This window comes from Puma concolor, chromosome B1, assembly GCF_028749965.1.
Source record: "Puma concolor isolate L17-30 chromosome B1, mPumCon1.1.hap2, whole genome shotgun sequence".
Taxonomy (NCBI): Eukaryota; Metazoa; Chordata; class Mammalia; order Carnivora; family Felidae; genus Puma; species Puma concolor.
The window spans coordinates 133,214,314-133,234,799 of record NC_141670.1 but is presented as its reverse complement, the minus strand read 5'-3'; the positions used below and the strand labels follow the sequence as shown (position 1 = coordinate 133,234,799).

Sequence of the window (20,486 nt, the reverse complement as noted above, 5' to 3'; positions counted from 1 at the left end):
TCTCCCACTCTACAGTTTCTTGATGAAGACAGATTCAAGGAGGCACAAAGAAATCCAATGATAGTGTTAGTTTTATAATGATTAAGCTAGATTGGAGGACATGGCTGGACTTTCCATCTCCTTCTAGGAACTTAGACCGCAGGATCCCAACTTATTTACCCAGGAGTAGGCAGAGAGGCTGAAACTACACAGCACACACCTGGATGGCCCTGGGCAGGAGGCTGCTAAGCCTAGATGTGACATAATATAAGCTTGAATACAGGTGCTCTATGCCACCACAAGAGCTGATGCGCCCTGTACCTCCATGCCCTCCTGTATTTCCATGAATGTCAAGCTCTTATCACTTTCACCAAGCCAAGAGCAAAAGTATGCATGCACACACACACACACACACACACACACACACACACACACGCTATATCATCAAGAGCAGGAAAAAAATCACTGCTTCTCATCTGCAGGTGTTGTTGATTCTATGGGAATTCTATTTTAATCAAAGGAAAAAAAAAAACCCTTTCATTGTAAATACTTTCAGCTCCACTGTAGATTTCTAGCAGAAGTGTGTCACGTTGAAAATCAATTGATTCTAAACATCTAGGGCTAAAATAACACTTTTGACAGCAGTGCAAAAGCAACAACAACAACAACAAAAAGAACAAAGTAAATTTGAATCTCTATTATGTTTATTATGGAAAATGAAATGCAAAAAATCATACTTAAAATTTTTTGAGGGTAAAACAAAGTCATCCGTTGAATTTCCTTCCTTCCTTCATTCAAAAGTCAAATTCAAAATGAGAGCAGAAGTGTATATAATTCCAAAATCTTGATCTATCCTTATTTAAATCCTAATATTCCATCTTTTTTTCTAGGAAATAAAATTTTATTGGTAGGTCAATTTCTGGAGGAAGGGGACTTTCCTGAATAAACCATTTTATGACTTTCATATATAGACATCATGAAAAGATATAAATTTAGATTCTAATATTGATACATTCATAAATGGAATTTCACTTTGAGTACTACTGTTTTTTTCAGAGATTTAACATTACACTACACTTTTGGTCTTTCTCAGCTGAGTATTGACACACACAAATGATTTTCACATTGACAGCTATAATTTTTCTGGGTGGCATTTAAATTAATATACATCGTCCAAAATAATTACACGAATTTATCTTTTAAGCAACAGTAAATATTGACAAACATCAAGATTTCACATATTCTGCTCTTATAAACAAGTATGGTTTTAGTAGTTTAAAAACACAGCCAGCTATAGTTACAGTATTCTTATGATTGGTTAGCCTTTTATTTTTATCTAAGATACAAAGATGGCACATTAATTCTCCAAAACATAAATACATATTAAATATTATTAACTTTCTACTGAGAAATGGTTATATTTGCACTTTGCCACATGGAGTTCTCTATTAATGGAAACTCTTAGATGTCCATTTATATCTTCAACCTAATACCCAGGCAACATAATTTTTAGTGTCAAGGAATCAGGGTCAAATTACATTAGATTTCAGGAACCAGATCAGACTTTTTGATCTCTAATAGAGTATTTCCTTTTAGGAAAAATGAGAGAAACTCAAACATCAGTTCACTGATTAGAATTGTGGTAAGTTGACAAGTGTTGTCCAGTGTTGACATTTGCTGGCTAATGTCTCTCATCTTGTTATCTAGTCCACACAGTATTACCTGTTATCAATAATAGGAATTTACTTGAGTCCACTTGACGGAACTCCCAAATGCTCATATTCTATTATCCTGCCAACATCATCTGTAATTAAAAAAAACCAAAAACTTTTACTCTTTGACTTCTCTTTGGTGTTGCTAAACATCATTTTGCTCATCTCAAGAGAATGCGTACAATCATTTTCCTCTTCAAGGGATCATATACTTGAAACCTATGGATAGATCTCTAAAAAAAAGGTAGGGCTTTTATCAGCCTGTGCAAATAAACACACGAATAAATGTACAAATGGAGCCTACAAAACATAATTGATTTTCCCCAGTGTTTGTCATTTCCAGATGTAAAATTAGGTGCTTAAAGAACAGAATTAAACCTTTGAAGGTGCTCAGGTACCAGTCTATGACAATAACTAGATTTTCATAGTGAGGCAGGGCTTTCCTAAGCACCAAATCTGCTACCTGGGAGTGAGTATAACACCATTTAACGGGAGCATTTGATCCCATGTTAATGTATAGAAAACAGAACAGTCATGGAAAGATGCAGTTTTCAACTGTTTTAATTTGTGATTTATTTAAATATTAACAGTATGAATGAAATGCATTTATGTGTGTATATGTATGTGGGTAAGCTATTTACAGTTATGCCATGTATACATTTTTATGTGTAGAAAATGAAAATACTCATTGATTAGCCCTTTTGAGGCTTTTGAACAACTGTTTCGTTTTCCTGCTTTCGTACAACTCTTTGAGGATTTAGGTTAATTCATACAAGGTATGTACACAATCACACCCATAGCATGTACATCCTAGTCACACACTTACCACGGAGAGGATGTGTGAGGAATGTAAATCATGCCGGTGGTCAAAGAACTGACCTTACCTGTGACTAATGGCATGGTTAATTAACCTGGCAGATTTAGTAACATGCCAGTGTATTGCCAATGTATTCAGCCTTTGTGATAATTATGTTACCTACTCTCAGAAATGATAAAACACACACACACACACACACACACAACAGCCCTTTCTGACCTTCAGAAATGAAAGGACAAATTCTGTTACTGAATACACATGTACACTTCTGTTGGCTTTATTCATTTTCATACATGTGCCTACCCGATGACAGAACTTGGTTTTGAAATGGGACACGGCATGTTTTTTTTTCCTACACATAGAAAGAGAAAACCAACCACTCACAGACTATACACACTTACAAAATGTATTGACGTACCACAACCGGCTACAGTATTATGCACAACATATTGTTCACATGTTAGTACAGCAGAGATAAATACATTGAGGAATTTAGGAATTATTAGTATATTTCTTTCTTGAGTTTTCAGGTCAGGCCCTGTTGACCTTTCTCAGCCTCAGGAAAGCTATGTCCAGATGTCCTTAAAATAAAAATTAGTCTCTCCTCTCCTCTAGGGATTGAGGAGCATGACTGTAATACTGCAATCTTCTGATTTACCAACATCAGTTTAAGATGTGATGGAAAACATGAAAAATAATTTACTCAAAGATGTGGCCTAAAAGAAGCGTTAAGGAATCTCAGCTAAAATCATTAAGAGATCCTGATAAACGTGAGTAAGCTCCTTCTACCCATTCAACATAGTTTGCTTTGTACAGTCTTCACGTGATATTAAAGCAATGATATAAAACAGAAAAATCATTTATCCACTTAGAAGTTTTGCTAAAAAATAGGCAATCTAATTTTTTAAAGTAACAAAGAGTAATGCTAGTAGTAATGTTAAAAAGCAAGCCATAATTTTCACCCTGCATATCAGTGGATGACATCCCCGCCTCATAAGAGATCAAGAAAGAAGTTAGCATTTCTCTCCCACTTATTTCTCCTTAACACATGTAAATCACTAGGTTATTTCTCATCATAATTCTCACCATGCTGGTTGATGATTTGTATCATTTTATGAAATGTAAAATAGTGACTTATTTTTTTGCAGCCAATTGATTTTGAGCTTGAACTGAAAAAAGGGCTAGTATTTAGAAACGCCCATCTGGAATATCATTTTCTGTAAGGCATTATTTGAGGCCCTTTTTGATATGAGTACTCATGTTTTAGTTATTTTACATTTGGGAACACATTTTTTTCATAGCTAAGGCTGGTAATCCTCTAGGCAGCATTAACTGAATTGCTTTGCTACGTGCAAGTGTCCAGGAAGAGTAATTACTATATATTTAACCCCTCTGTTTCAACAAAGTTTCTGGTTGGATCTATCTTGAATTTTAAGCTAGCAAGACTTTTTGACTCCTTTTTTGTCTTGGCTAGCATTAAGACAGAGATGTTACCTTATCTCTACTAATGTCCACCGGCGCTGTATCTCTTTATAGAGCTCCTAAACACGTTTTTCTAGCAAGAAAGCAGAAATTATGCCTTTGCTTGTTTTATCCTGTGGGTTACAGTCAGTCTTCACGGAGCAAACCATATTACATAATGGTGTGCTCGTATAGATGCGCTTGCTGGTATAACTGCCTCTTTTTGGCACATTATTGCTTGGCTTTAATTTCATTTTCAACAGTCTTTATTCTCATGATGAGTATCTGAGATTTCTGGGTCTTAAAAAAATAACAAACTTGTGAATAACATCTTGTTGCACCATTCTGGCCTCCATAGTCATTTCACCAAGGCCCATGGTTATTTAAATGTTCTTTATAATTATCTTCACCTTGACTTAACTAATAGTCAACAGTAATTTTTCAGGATTTTTTGTTGTTTCTATCTACACATATATACAGATGTATCGGATTTACTTTGAGAGGTTATTTGGTTGTGGCAAGTGAGTAGTTTAGCTGGTGAGTGTTCACAGTTAAGAGTAGCTGTAATGACCTCTGGCAGATGTCACTGATTACTTGTGAGACAGAATTTTTCCACCTCAATCCATCTTCATTTATGTCCTTGGTCATCGCAAATAAAGTTTATCTTATTTCTGCAGCCAAGGAGATTTTTTTTTCCCAAGAGCAGGATAAATTTCATGGAAATGTTTCAGTATTTACAAGACTATTTTTTCCCCCTTTGCAAAAATGTCTAAAATTTTGTAGACATCCTTAAGCCTGTGTGTCTGCAAAGATGACATTTATAATTACTCATCCAGTTGCAGAATTCCATTAAGAAGGTATAGTTACAAGAATGGACAGGAGATTTAGCGTATCACCTGTTATCTGCCAGGTGGCAGCGGCTGACCCACATTTGGAGAGATTCAACCAAAAGGGCCACCCACACACAGCATCAAAGAACGTTGCTCACAGAAAACAAAATGCTCGAATATCAATATAAAATAGCAAACACTGAAGCAGACCTGGACAAGACTTCTGATTCACTGTGTAGACAAAACAGGGGTGGGGACAAGATGGTCAGCTCAATTATCCAAGATACTGCTGAGTTCAGCGTATTATCATCACAAAGGGAAATTCACAGGCTTCATTTCTCAAATACCGTTTAGGACAAAGCAGGAGAGAGTAAACAGTATCATCTCCATGGCAGCATCGTAGCCGATTAGTAAATCAGACAGGAAGAGGCCCACACAAGGCTACAAGTGCCCAAGTGTCAGTAAAAACACATATACATATATGCAAACCTTATCCTAATGTATTGTTTTTCTTTATACTGATTCTTAAAAAGTAGACAAGAGATGTGGTGAATTATCTGGTACTAGAAATGGACCACTTTTTTAACACTTGCACAATATGTAGGAGGAATAGAAGATAATTTCTCACATTTTGGCAGCAAAACAGTAACAGTGGATACAGCAAAGGCCAAACAATTTACATTAACAGCATACTCATATATATCCTCTGTAAACAAAGTGTAAAGTCACAGGATATTATATTCTTCATGTGGTATATACAGGTATTCTCAGAATGATGGGAACTCCTAGAAATGAGAGAAATAACATTAGAATAAGCTAGGAACAATAAAACCTCAGTACTCTCAGGATGCAACCAAAAGTCATTTCCTTCTTCTGTTTTCTACTTGAAAATGACAAGCTCCTATTAGAGATTTGGTCCCCAAATTCAGCCTCTAGGGTATATGTTACACATGCATATTCACTACAGTTTGTTTAAATTTTGAGATGTAAGCTATAACGTGAAGAATACTGGTATCCAAAGTACCAATTATCAGACAATTCTGAAGATTAAGAAGTCATCAAAAATCAAATTATATCGACATAGCTGAACTTGTCAAGGTAGGAAAACACACTAATATATTTTATAAATATTTCATTTTGGACGCAAACAAAAAGGATTCTCCAACCTAACAAAATGTTCAACTTATGCCATTGGTCCAAAACATAAACATAGAGCAGTTGGTCTGTGGCACCAAAGCCAGTAATCCAGAAGGACATAATTAGAAAAGCACTGAACATAAACATATGACAGCTCAAGCGGTGCCATTTTTCTTGTGGTCATTAAAATAGAAAAATCGACATTTAAATTAAAAATTCTAGTATTCACTGGGTAAGCCATAAAGCCTCTTAACATTGTAAATATTTCATTATCTTCCAGACACTGTGTTCTAATTCATCTCTCTTATACTACTTGCTTAAGAAATATTTTATATTTCCTCCATATATCTCAATGATTAAAAAACATTTTTTTAATTTTCTTTTTAATGTTTTATTTATTTTTGAGACAGAGAGAGACAGAGCATGAACGGGGGAGGGTCAGAGAGAGGGAGACACAGAATCTGAAACAGGCTCCCGGCTCTGAGCTGTCAGCACAGAGCCCGACGCGGGGCTCGAACTCACGGACCTCGAGATCATGACCTGAGCCGAAGTCGGACGCTTAACCGACTGAGCCACCCAGGCACCCCTGATTAAAAAACATTTAAAAGGAACAGAACATCTAAAAGAAATTAAGGCCAAAAACAATTTTCAACCTGCTTTGTCATGCAGCCAGGCTAAGAAATAGCCCAACAAATTCAAAGAATCTGCTATGAAAGCTGTTTTCCACTTCCATTTTGTTGAACCAACCTAAGGAGTCACGAATGACGTGCTGCATGTCAATGTTGTGTCACAGATCGAAGTGAGGGAAAATTTTCAGGTTGAGGTTTTATGGTGTGAGTACTTGGAGTGTGATAAAGCAAAAGCATGGCTTGTCTTCAGGAGGCTTCATTATTTACCCACTCGGTGGTCTTTTCATTACTGTTTTGAAAAGCTGTTGCTTCTTTAAGATTCAATACACAACTAAACGAGAAAAGTTTTATACTATTTTGTGACAAGCTCTAGAGTGTGGCAGAAGTAAAGGTGAAAAGTAAAAAAAAATAAATAAATAAAGATTAAGAAGGAAAGGCTAGTTCTAGTACCAAAGAAAACCAAAGTTACTAAATCAGATCTTAGGTTTTACTATGAGAGGCACACTGCAACGCTACATTTAGTTTTAAGTAACTTAATGTGATTTTCTTTTAATTTAATGTGCGACAAAGGTCTACAACTCTCTTAGGCCTCTGCCTCATTTTTAACTTGAGCTATTTACAATTTATAAGCTTACATTTATAAGTGTATAATTATACATTTCTAATTTCAGTATTTCTAATTCACGTGGTTACTCTAACCTCATAAGAATAAATATTACTACCAGATGCGAAATTCTTCCTTTCCCCCTATTTTAATGCAGGAACAGCCTGTTCTGGCCCCTACACAGCCGAGGATTACCTGGGGCCCACCCATCTGGAGCGGGCGCTGCTGACAGCTGCTGCTGTGTACACAGGGTGTTCTCTGTGTGTACACAGCACGTATGCCAACGTGTGAGGGAGACAGGCAGTGAGGAAGGGGTAGGAGGGACACGACACCCTGGCAAAAGCATCTCCAACAGAAGCCACACGAACACTGCTACAAACGGGTATTCGAGGCCAAAGAGAGAGTTTTAGACTACATCTCTGATCCTTAACAGTAATTTGATTGATAATCTGATGGCAATTTCTACTGTAGGTAGTATTCTTAATAGGGGCCAGTTGGTAAGAAATGGGAAAATGTGCCTAATTAAAAAATTCAAAGGGTGGCTCCAAATGTAACCACTGTGATTTTACCATTCTTAGGCTCTAAGAGTACCGGGGCTGCAGTCCATTTATGCAGTTGTCATCTACAGTCCTATTGCTTTCAAAGAAACCAGGGGCTATTTACTAATTTGGGTTGTGCTCCGTTTAGCATGTGGTGTTAAAGCTCAGGCACAAAAGATTTTTCCCTACATGCTCAGAATCTGCAAAAGAGAATTAACAAAAATAGAAGCCAAAACAGAGGTTTTGAGTTTGCTGCACAAACGCCATTTATGCGTCACCAGAGAGAGAGAATACATGGATAGATGCTCTTTTCTGGCTCATCGAGGGGAATGAGCTCAGAGAAGGCAACCAGGGAGCACCCCTTCCACGTTTAACAATCTGACTTTCTAAATGCAAGGTGGAGACGAGCAATCTCTCTACATGAATCTAGGAGGGGAAACTTTTCCAGGGCCCTGCCTCATCTCCCTTTTCCGCGCCCCTCCAACTCTCAAGCCACTACTGGTCATCCCAGCCCAGTGCCCTGCAAGACACTCACGGGTACAAATGAAAACCTCCTCTTCTGGAGGCAGGTGAGTGCTGAGCTCAAACAGGTGCCTATGGTTTCAAAATCTATAGCCCACTGGAAGCTCAAACCAGGTTTTAGTAAGGGCCTCTTTTTTTTTTTTTTTTTTTTTTTTACTGGGTTTGAAGGATGAGACACAATGGTATTTCTGTTAAAATCAGTAAGTTGACAGAGGCTACCTTTTTACTACAGATGAGAAATTTAAGCAACTAGATGATATTAGTCTACCTACAAAAACATGAGGAAGTTTGTGTTCTATTTGGTGTTCACTACATTTTCTATTAGAAGCTACTGCACAAGCAAGTCAAAAGGAAAACACAAACTGCATTATAGGAGTTGAAATTAGACCCATTGCTTTTGTTACTTCCTTTTTTTGACACAGAAAAGGTTTCAACACAGAAACCTTAACACACTCAGCAGAATGTTTTTGGAGAACACCTGTACTACATAAACTTTAGTATACTTAATAACTTGATGACTCTTTCCAAGAATTCAGTTGCATGTACTTCCTCTAAAGAAATAAGAATTTCATCTCGTCAGAATCATAGAGATGCCCCTTGCCTTCAGTGCAGGAAAATCTGTAGGTATAAATTCAAGTTTTATGTGGGCAGTATTCATATTCAAAAGCTCAGCTAATTTTCCTAACATAACTTTCTTACATTTATTGACGATATAACAAGGTTTACCAAAACAGTTATCTGCAGATGTTGACAAATATTAATTCATTTGGTGTTGTATGCATTTAAATGCTTTTCCTTAATGTCATCTGGCTGAAGAGCAAGTTGAATTTATTTCACAGTTTTACATTATAGTTCTTATCGTCTACTTAAATTCTGTGTGGTAATAGCATTCTTATTGCAATATGACTAGAAAGTATAACAGTATTTTTGCTAGTTTTAATATTAAGCAGGGATTTTAGTGGAAACACCACAGTGTGATATGTCGAGGCAGTAATACAAAGTGACACGTATTTAATGATAGTGCTAGTTCTATAAGTAACATCATATTAAAAAATCCAGTGAATGTTATTTCCTCTTAATTAGGGTCATTAACCTTCAGTGGAGCTTTCTTCTTTTCTTTTGTTCTTTCTTTCAAATTGAAATGATATTTTTATTTATGGAGCCCCAATCAAAGGACCCAACAATTCTTAATAGCAACTTCCAATAGTTGATTCTTGCTTGTCTTCCTGGTCTCTCCAAAAAAACCAAAAACAAAAACTAAGTAAGCTTTGACAAATAGAGACACTTAGGAATACCATAAATATACACAAGGGTTCCCACACACATTCTCTTTCAGTCTAGCACAGAAGAAGGGGCAGGACGAACACAGCAGTTGGGGCGTCGAAAGTTCTGCAGCATGGACTGTAAAACACTGTGCTGCCTTCCTTTGAGCTTTTTATTTGAAGAAGTATCTGAGGAAATGGATCTCCGGGTCTGGCTGTTTTGAGCTTTGATTAATTTCTCATGTTCCCTGATTTGTCTTTGTAGATGGTTCTGGATTGCGATACCCAGGGACTCTGGGTCCAGGGAGGCACCATACACTTCCCAGGTCATGCCCTGCTCATCCCACACGACGTCCCTGACACGCTTGGACTGTTTCAACTGCAGCTTGGAGTCGGCGCCCAGCTGCTTTTTCTTCTCTCCTGGGGTGAGTCCCACCTGGGCGGCAGCCGCGGTCACATTTAACTTTTGCTCCTTGAGGAACTCGCTGACTCGGCTGGCCCGCCGTGGGCTGGCTTTGACCAGGCGAGAAGGGGTCCTCTTGCCAGAACCTGGACTGGAGTCACCCATGGAATCGGATGGGAGGCTCAGGCTGGTGGCTGTCTTGGTCTGTCTATTTTCCTCCAGGGTACCCTCCTGGTTCTTCCTCACTGGGGAGGGCGTAGGACTAGCAGCTGACCCAGTGCCTCCACTTTCTTGAGATTTAGGATTGAGCAGCAGGGTTTTGGCCTCTGCCCTGGCCCTGGCATCAAGGATATCGGTGCCTCTACATTCTTGTTTTACTATCTGAGGAGATGCTGGCTGCTTCTCTCTTGCATCTCCTTTGTCAGTGGGATCCAGGCTCCCGGGCTGGTCGGCTTTGTTGGCAGGACCACAAGAGTCAGAGAGTTGGCAGTCTGGGTTTGTTTCGTGACCATCTGTGGTTTTCACTGCAAACTCAGATGGCTTGGTTTCAACTTTCCTCAATTCATGATTTGTTTCGGTTTGACTTCCCGCACTGAAAGAAATCTGGTCAGTGGGGCTGGCTTTCAGGGACCTAGAATTCACACCTGAAAGCTGTTTAGAGGTGGGCTCTTCCCTTGCTGGGGTCATTCCCGCAGACCCTGTATCTTCCTTACACAGATCCTGAGTATTACCGGATGCCACGGTGATGGATGAGATCTTAAGGACCTCCCTCGGTAAGCTCACCAGTTTGCATTCCCCTTGGAGAGCTGTGGAAACAGTGGCAGCTGCCTGGATGTGCACTTCTGGCATGATGCCGGGGCACGGACCTGACCCTTGGGGGGAGTGGATGTTGTCAGATAGCTCCAGCGTGTGGCTCCCACTGCCGCTGCCATTGCAAATGACACGCAGCTGCTCTTGTTCCAAACGCTCAGGAATTGGGGTTTCCTTTAAGAATGCAGCGAGGATGCTGGGGCTGGTGGAGACCGATCTGCTCTCCACACTTGCCACTGCCTGCACCCCAGCATCTTGCCGAGCCCTGTCGGGAGCTTCCGTGACCTCCCTTGCAGCTTCGTTGGTCATTGTACTTGCTTCTTTGAACCTTGACACCTGATCTGGAGGACGTGTGGAGACTTTGCTAGTGAGGTGGGGTGGTTGAGGTGTCACAGAAGTCACAGACTGGCTGTCTGAGGTGGTGGCTGAGGGCTGTTTGTTCCCTGAACATCCTTCTTTCGCGGGAGAGTCACAGGACCTTGTCTGGGAGTCGCATATGGCTCCTGGCCTTGCTCCTTTGGGTTGGCCTACAGGAGACGAGGAGTGACTGAACACCTTGGCTGCTGTATTTGCAGTCTGCAGCATTCCCTGGATTGTTTTTTGAGAAGAAAAATCACAGGGCACTTGGTCTTTGCTGTTGCTCTGGGTGCTTCCCACAGGGCAATGTGACTTTTCAGGTTTTTCAAGAATCTCCCCATCCGAGGTTCTCTGTGTTTTCAGCAGAGTATCTTCAGGTCCTGATAAGGGGCTGGCATTGAGCTGGTCACTTGGGGTCGCCTGGTGGGTGTGTTGGTTGGCTGGCATTGTAAATGCTTCATCTATGAGATCCTTTCCTGCTGCAGAACATGGGGCTGGTGCTGTGGGCTCACTGCTTCCTGGCAGCTGGGTATTGTCAGAACTGCATGGAGGAGACACTTTTTCCACCTCATTGAAGACACCAGGAGAAGACATGTCTGGCTGGGTGGTCTCATGCTCAAAGGCCTGCATCAGGACCTCAGCAGCTGCACTGGGGCTGAGGTCTGGCTCTGCAGGAGTGCTGGAAAGGCCATTGGTGTTCTCACACAAGACGGCTGGTGGAGACCGAGGGGAGGCAGGCTGCACTTCTCCTAGATCCTCTTCTTTTCCAGAAGCTGTGATCAAGGAAGTTTTAGCTGATCTCAAAGGGTCAGGTACAGTCCCCATGGAATTCTTCTTCAGGAAATCCTCAGAGCTCTCCCCGGAACAGTGTTCCACCTGGGAAGCAGTTTTAGCTCAGTGTAGGGACGGAGTCAGGGACGATTCCTCTGAAGGATCAATCTGTGAATCAAGGAAATAGTATGATTAACCCGGTACAGCATTTAGGGGTTGAAAATACAGCAAACTAATTTGTACAAGATCTTATAAGCACACTAAACCTTTTCCTCGCGTATTCGTTGCTATAAAACATAGATCTTGGGAAGAAAGACTTTGAAAAAAATATTTTAATTATACAAGTATTATTTGGTACATTAGTTTCTGCTTGCATCCCATTTCTGTCTGCAAATAGGTTTTTAATGTATTTACCTAAGCATTTGATAACTACCCAAAAGTCATTTGTGTAGTCTGATTTACCAGATATCCGAAAATCCTATAAAGCTACTGTAATCAAATCAGTAAGTATTGAAATAGGCCTAAACAGATACGTGAAATAGAATATCTAGAAATAGATCCACATATAAATGAAGATTTAATATATGACGAGAGGCATTTCAATTTAGTGGCAAAATGATGGATTATTTAATATAAGGAGCTGGCAAACTGTTTATGCATCTGGAAGAAAGTAAAGCTAGATCTTTATCTTATACCAACTCCAAAAATAAATCCTAGATGGATTTAGATAGATTAAAGGTTAGGGGCGCCTGGGTGGCGCAGTCGGTTAAGCGGCCGACTTCAGCCGGGTCACGATCTCGCGGTCCGTGAGTTCGAGCCCCGCGTCAGGCTCTGGGCTGATGTATCAGAGCCTGGAGCCTGTTTCCGATTCTGTGTCTCCCTCTCTCTCTGCCCCTCCCCCGTTCATGCTCTGTCTCTTTCTGTCCCAAAAATAAATAAACGTTGAAAAAAAAAAAAAAGAAAAAAAATAGACAGATTAAAGGTTAAAAATGTAAAATAAGTAATTAAATAAATAAAATCCTGTAAGAAAATCTAGGAACCATAAATATAATCTAGGGGCAGAGAGGGTAGGCTTCTCTTGGCAAGGGAGAAAACACACAAACTAAGAAAAACATAAGGGATTGAATAAAACCCAAAAGTTTTGTATGGCAAAAGATACCATAAACAAATACAATAGATTTGAAAAACAAATGTTTAAAATCCTAGAGGACAGGCAAAAATATCTATCATACAGCAGAAGCTCTTAAAAATTTTCAGGGACAGAAAATAGGTCTTTGGAAAAATGGACGCAGAACATGAAAATGCAGCCTGCAACATAGGAAACATGACAGTCAACAAGCTTTTGGAAAAATGATCAAATTCATCTGTAGTCAAAGAAAATGCAAATAAAGTAACAACGAGATTTTAGTTTACAATACTTCCACCTGCAAAAACTTTTTTTTTTAAAAAGAGCTGTAACATTATGGCCTGGGGAGACCTAGCGAAAGGAAGTATTTTGATTAATTGTAGGTGCATATTGTGTATTGTGACAGCTTTCTTAGAGAAGCAGTTTAGTTTTTAAAGCTAAAAATACACATGTCCTCAACTCTGTGATCCTAACTCTATCAACAGATGTAAAATACCAGCATATATAGATAGGGATACAAGTATGTTTACTGAAGTACTATTTGTAGGGGCAGAAAAACTGGATGTAAACTGACTTCCATCAAAAGGGGGAGTAGTAGAATAGATCAAGACATATCTCTACTGTAGAGCATAATGCAGCCATCAAAATAAACAGTTAACTGGGCTGTAACTTTTCAATTGGGAGGGATTTCTCCAAGGTATGGCTGAGTGAGAAAAGCAAGGTAGAGAAAAGAATATATACATTTTCCTTTTTGTGAAACAGTGACCTAAAACACACAGTGACCTAAACACACAATGACCTAAAACAGACTGTGTATGTGTACAGATGTTTGTATATCATTATATAAATTCTAAAAATATTTAGACTGAGACATATTAGGTCTTAAATGGAGGGAATGTAGAAGACAGTAAAAGAGAGATGGAGGTACTGAAAGGTGGGAAAAAATTTTTTTAAATCTGAATTTTATTTATATTTTTATTTGAGAGAGAGAGAGAGAGAGCGAGCAAGCATGGGAGGGAGGGGCAAAGGGAGAGCAAGAGAATCTTAAGCAGTCTCCATGCTCAGTGTGGAGTCTGACACAGGGCTCTACCCCATGACCCCTAGGATCATGACCTGAGCTGAAATCAAGAGATGGATGTTCAACAGACTGAGCCACCCAGGCGCCCCTTCCCATCCTTGGTCTTGACTGTTTTCTGCTAAAACCCTTTGTCCAGGTATATATTCCATTTCTTCCTTATTGGAGTTTTCAGTTGCAGTCACTTACTGGGCACCAAGCCTGTCTTCCCCTCTGCCCCTTTCTCATCTGCCTTTATTATGCCTTTCCTCCCACTCTCTGCCCTCCTCATCCTCAAAAAGCCTACCCATTCTTCAAGGCTACACTTAAATCTCATTTCCTTTCTGAAGGCCTCTAAAGCTTTCAAGTCATAAAGTCTTTCTCTCTTTTAAAAATCGTACAGCTGTGGTCATCTGGGTCCTTCTCATGTGCTGTTTTTGTACCTTTGTTACTCGTGTAAATGTCTTATTTCTCCAAAAGTACTTCAAGTTCCAGGAGGGAAGGGGACAAGCATATTGATTCTTTTCTGTTCACTCCACAGGAGACAGTGCAAAGTCTTGTGCATAAAAAGGTGTTAATTGATCCCAACTTCCCTCCCAAATGGCTGTTATTAAAGCCTTGCCAAACTTCAAAATAATAGGAAATGTTAACCCATGACATGGAATATTAATCAAAACACACAATTTAAAAGAGTGCTATTTTTAAAAGTAAAAAACAGGTTGTATCTTATTTATGAAACTTTATCTGTAATTCAGTGTTAGGCAATTAAAAACAAGTACATTGGACACCAGCTACAAAAGCGGGAAGGTTTCATAAAGCCAGGAGTATAGAACATCTCCTGTGTTATATAGCTGGAGCCAAGAAACCTGGTTTGCAAAGAGGACTGTGAAATATAAGCAGCTCAAAGTTCAGCAACTGAAGCTGAAAGACTTAGAAAAAGACGACATTTCATAAAGCTCTCAGAATTCGCTGTGTTTACTTCCATTTTCCACAGATACCTAGTTGATTATACTAGTTTAACTTTATTTTTTTTATTTTATTTTTTTTAATTTTTTTTCAACGTTTATTTACCTTTGGGACAGAGAGAGACAGAGCATGAGCGGGGGAGGGACAGAGAGAGAGGGAGACACAGAATCGGAAACAGGTTCCAGGCTCTGAGCCATCAGCCCAGAGCCCGATGCGGGGCTCGAACTCACGGACCGCGAGATCGTGACCTGGCTGAAGTCGGACGCTTAACCAACTGCGCCACCCAGGCGCCCCAATATACTAGTTTAACTTTAAAAGGTGTTTCCATTTGTTTACTTTGTTAATAGAGGCAAAATCCATCAATTCAAGAATCAAGAAGAAAGGGGCCCCTGGGAGGCTCAGCAGGTTGAGTCCGATTCTTGATTTTGCCTCAGGTCATGGTCTCCAGGTTCCTCAGACTGAGCCCCAAGTAGGACTCTGTGCTGACAGTGTGGAGTCTGCTTGGGATTCTCTCTCCCTCTTATTTGTGTTTTTTTCCCCTCTCTCTCAAAATAAATACACTTAAAAAAAAAAGAATCAAGAAGAAAAAACAGATTCTTGGCTCATACTTGTGATCTGAAACTCTTGATTCATGGATAGATAGGAAATCAAGACTTTTCTCAATCATATCTGCTAAAGTAATTGTTACAGCATCTCCATGTGTCCAGGAATATTTTCCGCTCCCCTCTCCAACTAGAAGCAGAAATCTATAGTCTCCAATAGGTTAGACAGATAGGGTATTTTAAAAGTGTAATTACTTGGTGGTTTAGAGTGGGGAGTGTATGTCTTTAAAATCAAGCTGAGTCCATTATGATAAGATTTAATAACCTCTACAAATGAAATTGCTAACAGGTAGTCCACAGACTGAATGAATCCCTGCAGGCGTGTGTGTGTGTGTGTGTGTGTGTGTGTGTGTGTGTGCGTGTGCATGCATATGTGTGTGCGTGTGTGTGTGTGTGAGAGAGAGAGAGAGAGAGAGAGAGAGAGAGAGAGAGAACTGCATGGTTTCCCCTTCTCTTCTCTCCCTTTCTTCCCCCTCCTCTCTTTCCTCCTTCCCCCTTCCTTTTCCTTTCTTTTTTTGTTTTATGAATTGAAGAGATCTTTCATAAAAAGCCAGATTTCCCTCTTTCTGTTAATTTTTAAAAACTCAGAAGGCATGCATTTCTAGGCAGCAACCACCAGGTAGTGATGATGAGGGCTGGCTACCTTGTTGAGCATGGACTTTCCACATGGCCCATTCCCCATGACCTTGCTTTCCTGGTTTGTTATTACTTACCTGGGCTTGTGTGGGCAGTCAAATTTGAGAACTTTGGTCTAAGAATACTGACAGAGTAGACTTCCCAACCTAATTTTTAGTCCTCTGAGAGCAGTTCAGCATTGTCTTTAAGAACATGGACCCTGGGGGGCGCCTGGGTGGCGCAGTCGGTTAAGCGTCCGACTTCAGCCAGGTCACGATCTCGCGGTCCGGGAGTTCGAGCCCCGCGTCAGGCTCTGGGCTGATGGCTCAGAGCCTGGAGCCTGTTTCCGATTCTGTGTCTCCCTCTCTCTCTGCCCCTCCCCTGTTCATGCTCTGTCTCTCTCTGTCCCAAAAATAAATAAATGTTGAAAAAAAATTAAAAAAAAAAAAAAAAAAAAAAAAAAAGAACATGGACCCTGGGCCAGAATTCCTGGATTATAGTATCAGTTCCACTAGCTAACTCTAACACTGTGTGCTTGGGCAAGTTAACTTAACCACTCAAGGAACCCATTTCATCTATAAATTGAGGATAATAATCATGGTACTGCCTCAGTGGGATGTTGTGAGGAATAGATTTAACATTTAGAACAAACAACATCTTGGCATATATTAAACATCTTATGAGTACTAGCTTCTTTTGAAAACCTTGATATTTAGGCTTTGATCTGTGTTAAAGAAAAAAACTATTCTGACACTTGTGAAAATGGTAAGGAAGACTTTACTTAGGACTATTGGGATATGTGTCAAGACTACTGCATAAAGAGAGAACGATCAAGTTCAACTCCAAATACAATTGCAGTAATAAGTGGGGATTTTTAACTAAAGAGCAGTTAAGGGGGGGCGTCAGTGGATAAAACATTACTAAGAGGAGAAATCAAAGGTACAGGGACTCTTGATGAATGCAGGCCAAGTGATCAGACACCAACTAGGGGATGGTGGGAGAGTGGGAAATTTAATCTGTTATTGAGGATATCAGATATTAAGGGTGGGAGGATTCTCTCTAAACTGGCTTAGCAGGATTCTTGCTAAAACTGGACTCTACAAGAACAGGCATAGAAGCACAAGACTGAGGCCTAGTCAATAAGAGGGCTCAGAGGAGCCTGACTAAGGTTGGTCAAAGAGAGAGTCTTTGTCATATGCACTGGTGAATATGGATTTTCTTATAATATTCTCTGCAGCAATATGAATTCTTTCTGAATTGGCCATAAATTGCACAGGAGCAAATGGTATCTCTGATTGTGTCTTTTAGTTTGATAGGAACTAGATTCTTAGTAGCAGGTGTCTTTGGTCCTTCTGCCCTTAAAATCATGAGCAAGGATTTAAGGCCTTATTGCAGCAATGCAGCAAGCCTGCAAGGTAAATATTATCCACCTTTTACAGGCAAGGAAACTGAGGTCCAGAGGTTAAGTAACCTACTCACGGCTGAATACCTATAATTCCTATTGAACTGAATTTTTATGGGTGCAAATGCCTGGGCTCTTTCTGTGAGCTTCCTTATTATCTGTAACTCTGGAAAGAAAATGCAAAGCAAGAGAAATCTATCTATCTATCTATCTATCTATCTATCTATCTATCTATCTAGAGGAGAGAGAGAGAGACTTCTTTTTGCAAGTGATCTGCAACCCATGGGCAGCCTGCATGGCATTAACACAGACTACCATGACATTCATAACTGGTCACTTTATGAAAAGCCTGCCTTGCCGAAGGCTGACACTGCCACCATTCATCCTGAAAATAGTGGGTTCCACTACTATGCCACGCTGCCTATTTTCATAACAGACACCCACGCTTAATAAGACAAGCAGCAGGGAACCTCAGCCCTTTGTGATTTGCTCCAGAGCTGCTCTGGTGGGAAGAGCATTAGACAGAAAGAACAGAGAGAGGCTTGGCAGTCCTGGACCGGCAGGATGCTAGTACATTGCAGGTCATGGCGATAATCTTGTGCACAGCAATTACCTTTGCCTACTTCAGAACTGCCGCATTGCTAGAACAAGGACTTCAGGATGTCATCGCATCTCTTTTAGTGACATTCTACGTAAGTGTTACAGGGACCTCAGTGATACCTCTGTCTGCAGATATCTGACAGCAGTTTTTAGCCTTCAGATGGATGATGCAAAGACCCTTGAAGAACAGTGAGGCAAGAGGTAAGAGACTATTAATCCTTAAGAAAAGGATAAAGAAAAAAAATGTCATCTGGCATCCTATTCAACCTGATTTTTTTTTGCTCCCTTTAATCGAGAAACTTTGCCTAGATATTTGCATTCTGAGCCCAGAAGATTGTGCCAGTGCACAGTTTTAAGGAGAGGTGATTCAATCCCAAGAAACACCCACAAGCTAGGAAAAGCAGTTCGTTCTTTCCTTAAAAATTCATACCTTCGCAGTAACAGCTGCCTCAAATGCACTTCAAAGATACTCGCTGAAAAATTGGTTCTTCCCTTCGAACTGCATCTAAAGCAAATCAGAATGGCTGAAGAGACAAGAAGGCTGTTTTGCTCAGTGCCACTGACAGTGCCCGGTAGACTTTTAACCCTAATGGTTACTTTAATAAAGGCACAGGAGAAACAAGCCGCATCCTTCTCCCCATTAAAGTCATTTGTTCCATGCTATTCTAGAAAAACAAATGCATGGTTTATTATCTCATTGATTTCCACTGTAAGTAGGGCCAGATAAAAATCTCTTAAGAAGTAAAAAAGGGCTTTAAGAAGCATGAAACCCCAAGCAGATCCCCATCTTTTGTCAAACACAAAATGTGAACAGGAGGCTTCTAAATTCACCACAGATAGAATCACACGGCTCAGCGAGCGCTTACGTTTTTACTTTCTGTATTCCAGACACAGTTCTGCAGGTGAACTTCCTTAATCCTCAGAATAACTCCATAAGGATGAACCTACTATGAGTTCCACTTTGCAGATCTGGAAGCTGCGGCAAGACCACACAAGCAATCAAGGTTAAAGACCCAATTTAAATCCAGACCCTCTGAGTACAGAGTCCATGTTGTTAACCAGTTTTACACAGGGGAGAAATAGGGCACTTTTCATGGAGGCAAGCTCAATGACCTGCGCAGGAAGCCTCATCAGACAATATAGGAAACAATGGAAAACTCAAAAAAACCACAAAAAACAAAAAACAAAAAACCCATATAGCCTTAAACCCCTCTCACTGATTCGGATGAACAGAGGTAAACTAGACTACACAAAAATTCCTGTTCTTCATAATGATTAATCCAATTTGGACATTTTAAGGGCCACAGACTTTTCTGGGAAGCTGATGAAAACTAGGGACCTTCTCTCTAGAAACACAAACTTGCACACACATGTGTTTGCAGATAACTTTAGGGGGTTCCTGCCTGGAAACCATTCCCAGACCATCCATTAATATCCTTTTATCTAAGAAAAAAAATTTTATGATAGGAAAAGATAGGATTCAGTAGGCAAAGAGGGAAAGGTTAAGACCTGAGGTCCCGGGGTGGGGCAAAACAGGTATTTGGGAACAATGCCGGGAGCTTCTGACCACAGCAAACCCCCTTGGAGTAAGGTTCCTCTTAAGACCATAGCAGACACCACCTACTCCCCCTCAGGTTCCCCTCAGTAATTTGACAAAAGACCTAACTAAAAATTAGTAGACCATAAAAACAACTTCAGTATGGCCATAGACCACCCCTCATACAATGGCATCGAGCCAATGAGGAACGGACAACCCAGCTCCCAGAGTGATCCAGCCAATAAGGGTAGGACCTTAGAAGGAGCAAGGGGGAAAGGAAGGTGGGGGGTGATCAGAATTTTACAGAACAAAGTCCTTTGCCTATTGTCGTGGGCATTCACTTTCTAATGTCCCCTCTCTATAAAGAGAGCTTTCATACTATTCTTACTTCTTACATTTTGATCTTATACTCTGATAAACTTTTGCCTGCTGCTCATTTTATTTTGTGTCCACCTCTTTTGTTCTTTGAAGTGCTAGACAACGAATCCGGGTATTGAGATAAAAACAACAAACAAACCAACCCCTGCAACATCGCCACAAAATTAAATTTACCTGCCTCACATTGTTGTTATAGCATTTAAAGGAAATAAGCTAAATACTTAGCATAGTTTTGGGAAGATAACAGATAATCATGAATTATTATTATTTAAAAAAATTATTTTGGCATCATTTACCCGAGGAGGCATGCATTATGCGATATATTTCAAAATGACTCTGTCTTAAGTGGTCCAGCAGAAATGTTTACTTTTTA

General features: G+C 40.1%; 1 protein-coding gene across 2 annotated transcripts in view; it reads right to left on the bottom strand.

Annotated features, from left to right (window-relative positions):
* Window positions 1-665: 665 nt before the first annotated feature.
* Window positions 666-20,486, bottom strand: part of GPRIN3 (GPRIN family member 3) — a 68,133-nt gene continuing 48,312 nt past the window's right edge. For both annotated transcript variants that reach the window (XM_086704586.1, XM_086704587.1), the window contains exon 2: window positions 666-12,001. In XM_086704586.1, the coding sequence (XP_086560712.1) occupies window positions 9,563-11,887 (2,325 nt within the window). In that variant the 5' untranslated portion in view covers window positions 11,888-12,001 and the 3' untranslated portion in view covers window positions 666-9,562. The remainder of the gene's footprint in view (window positions 12,002-20,486) is intronic.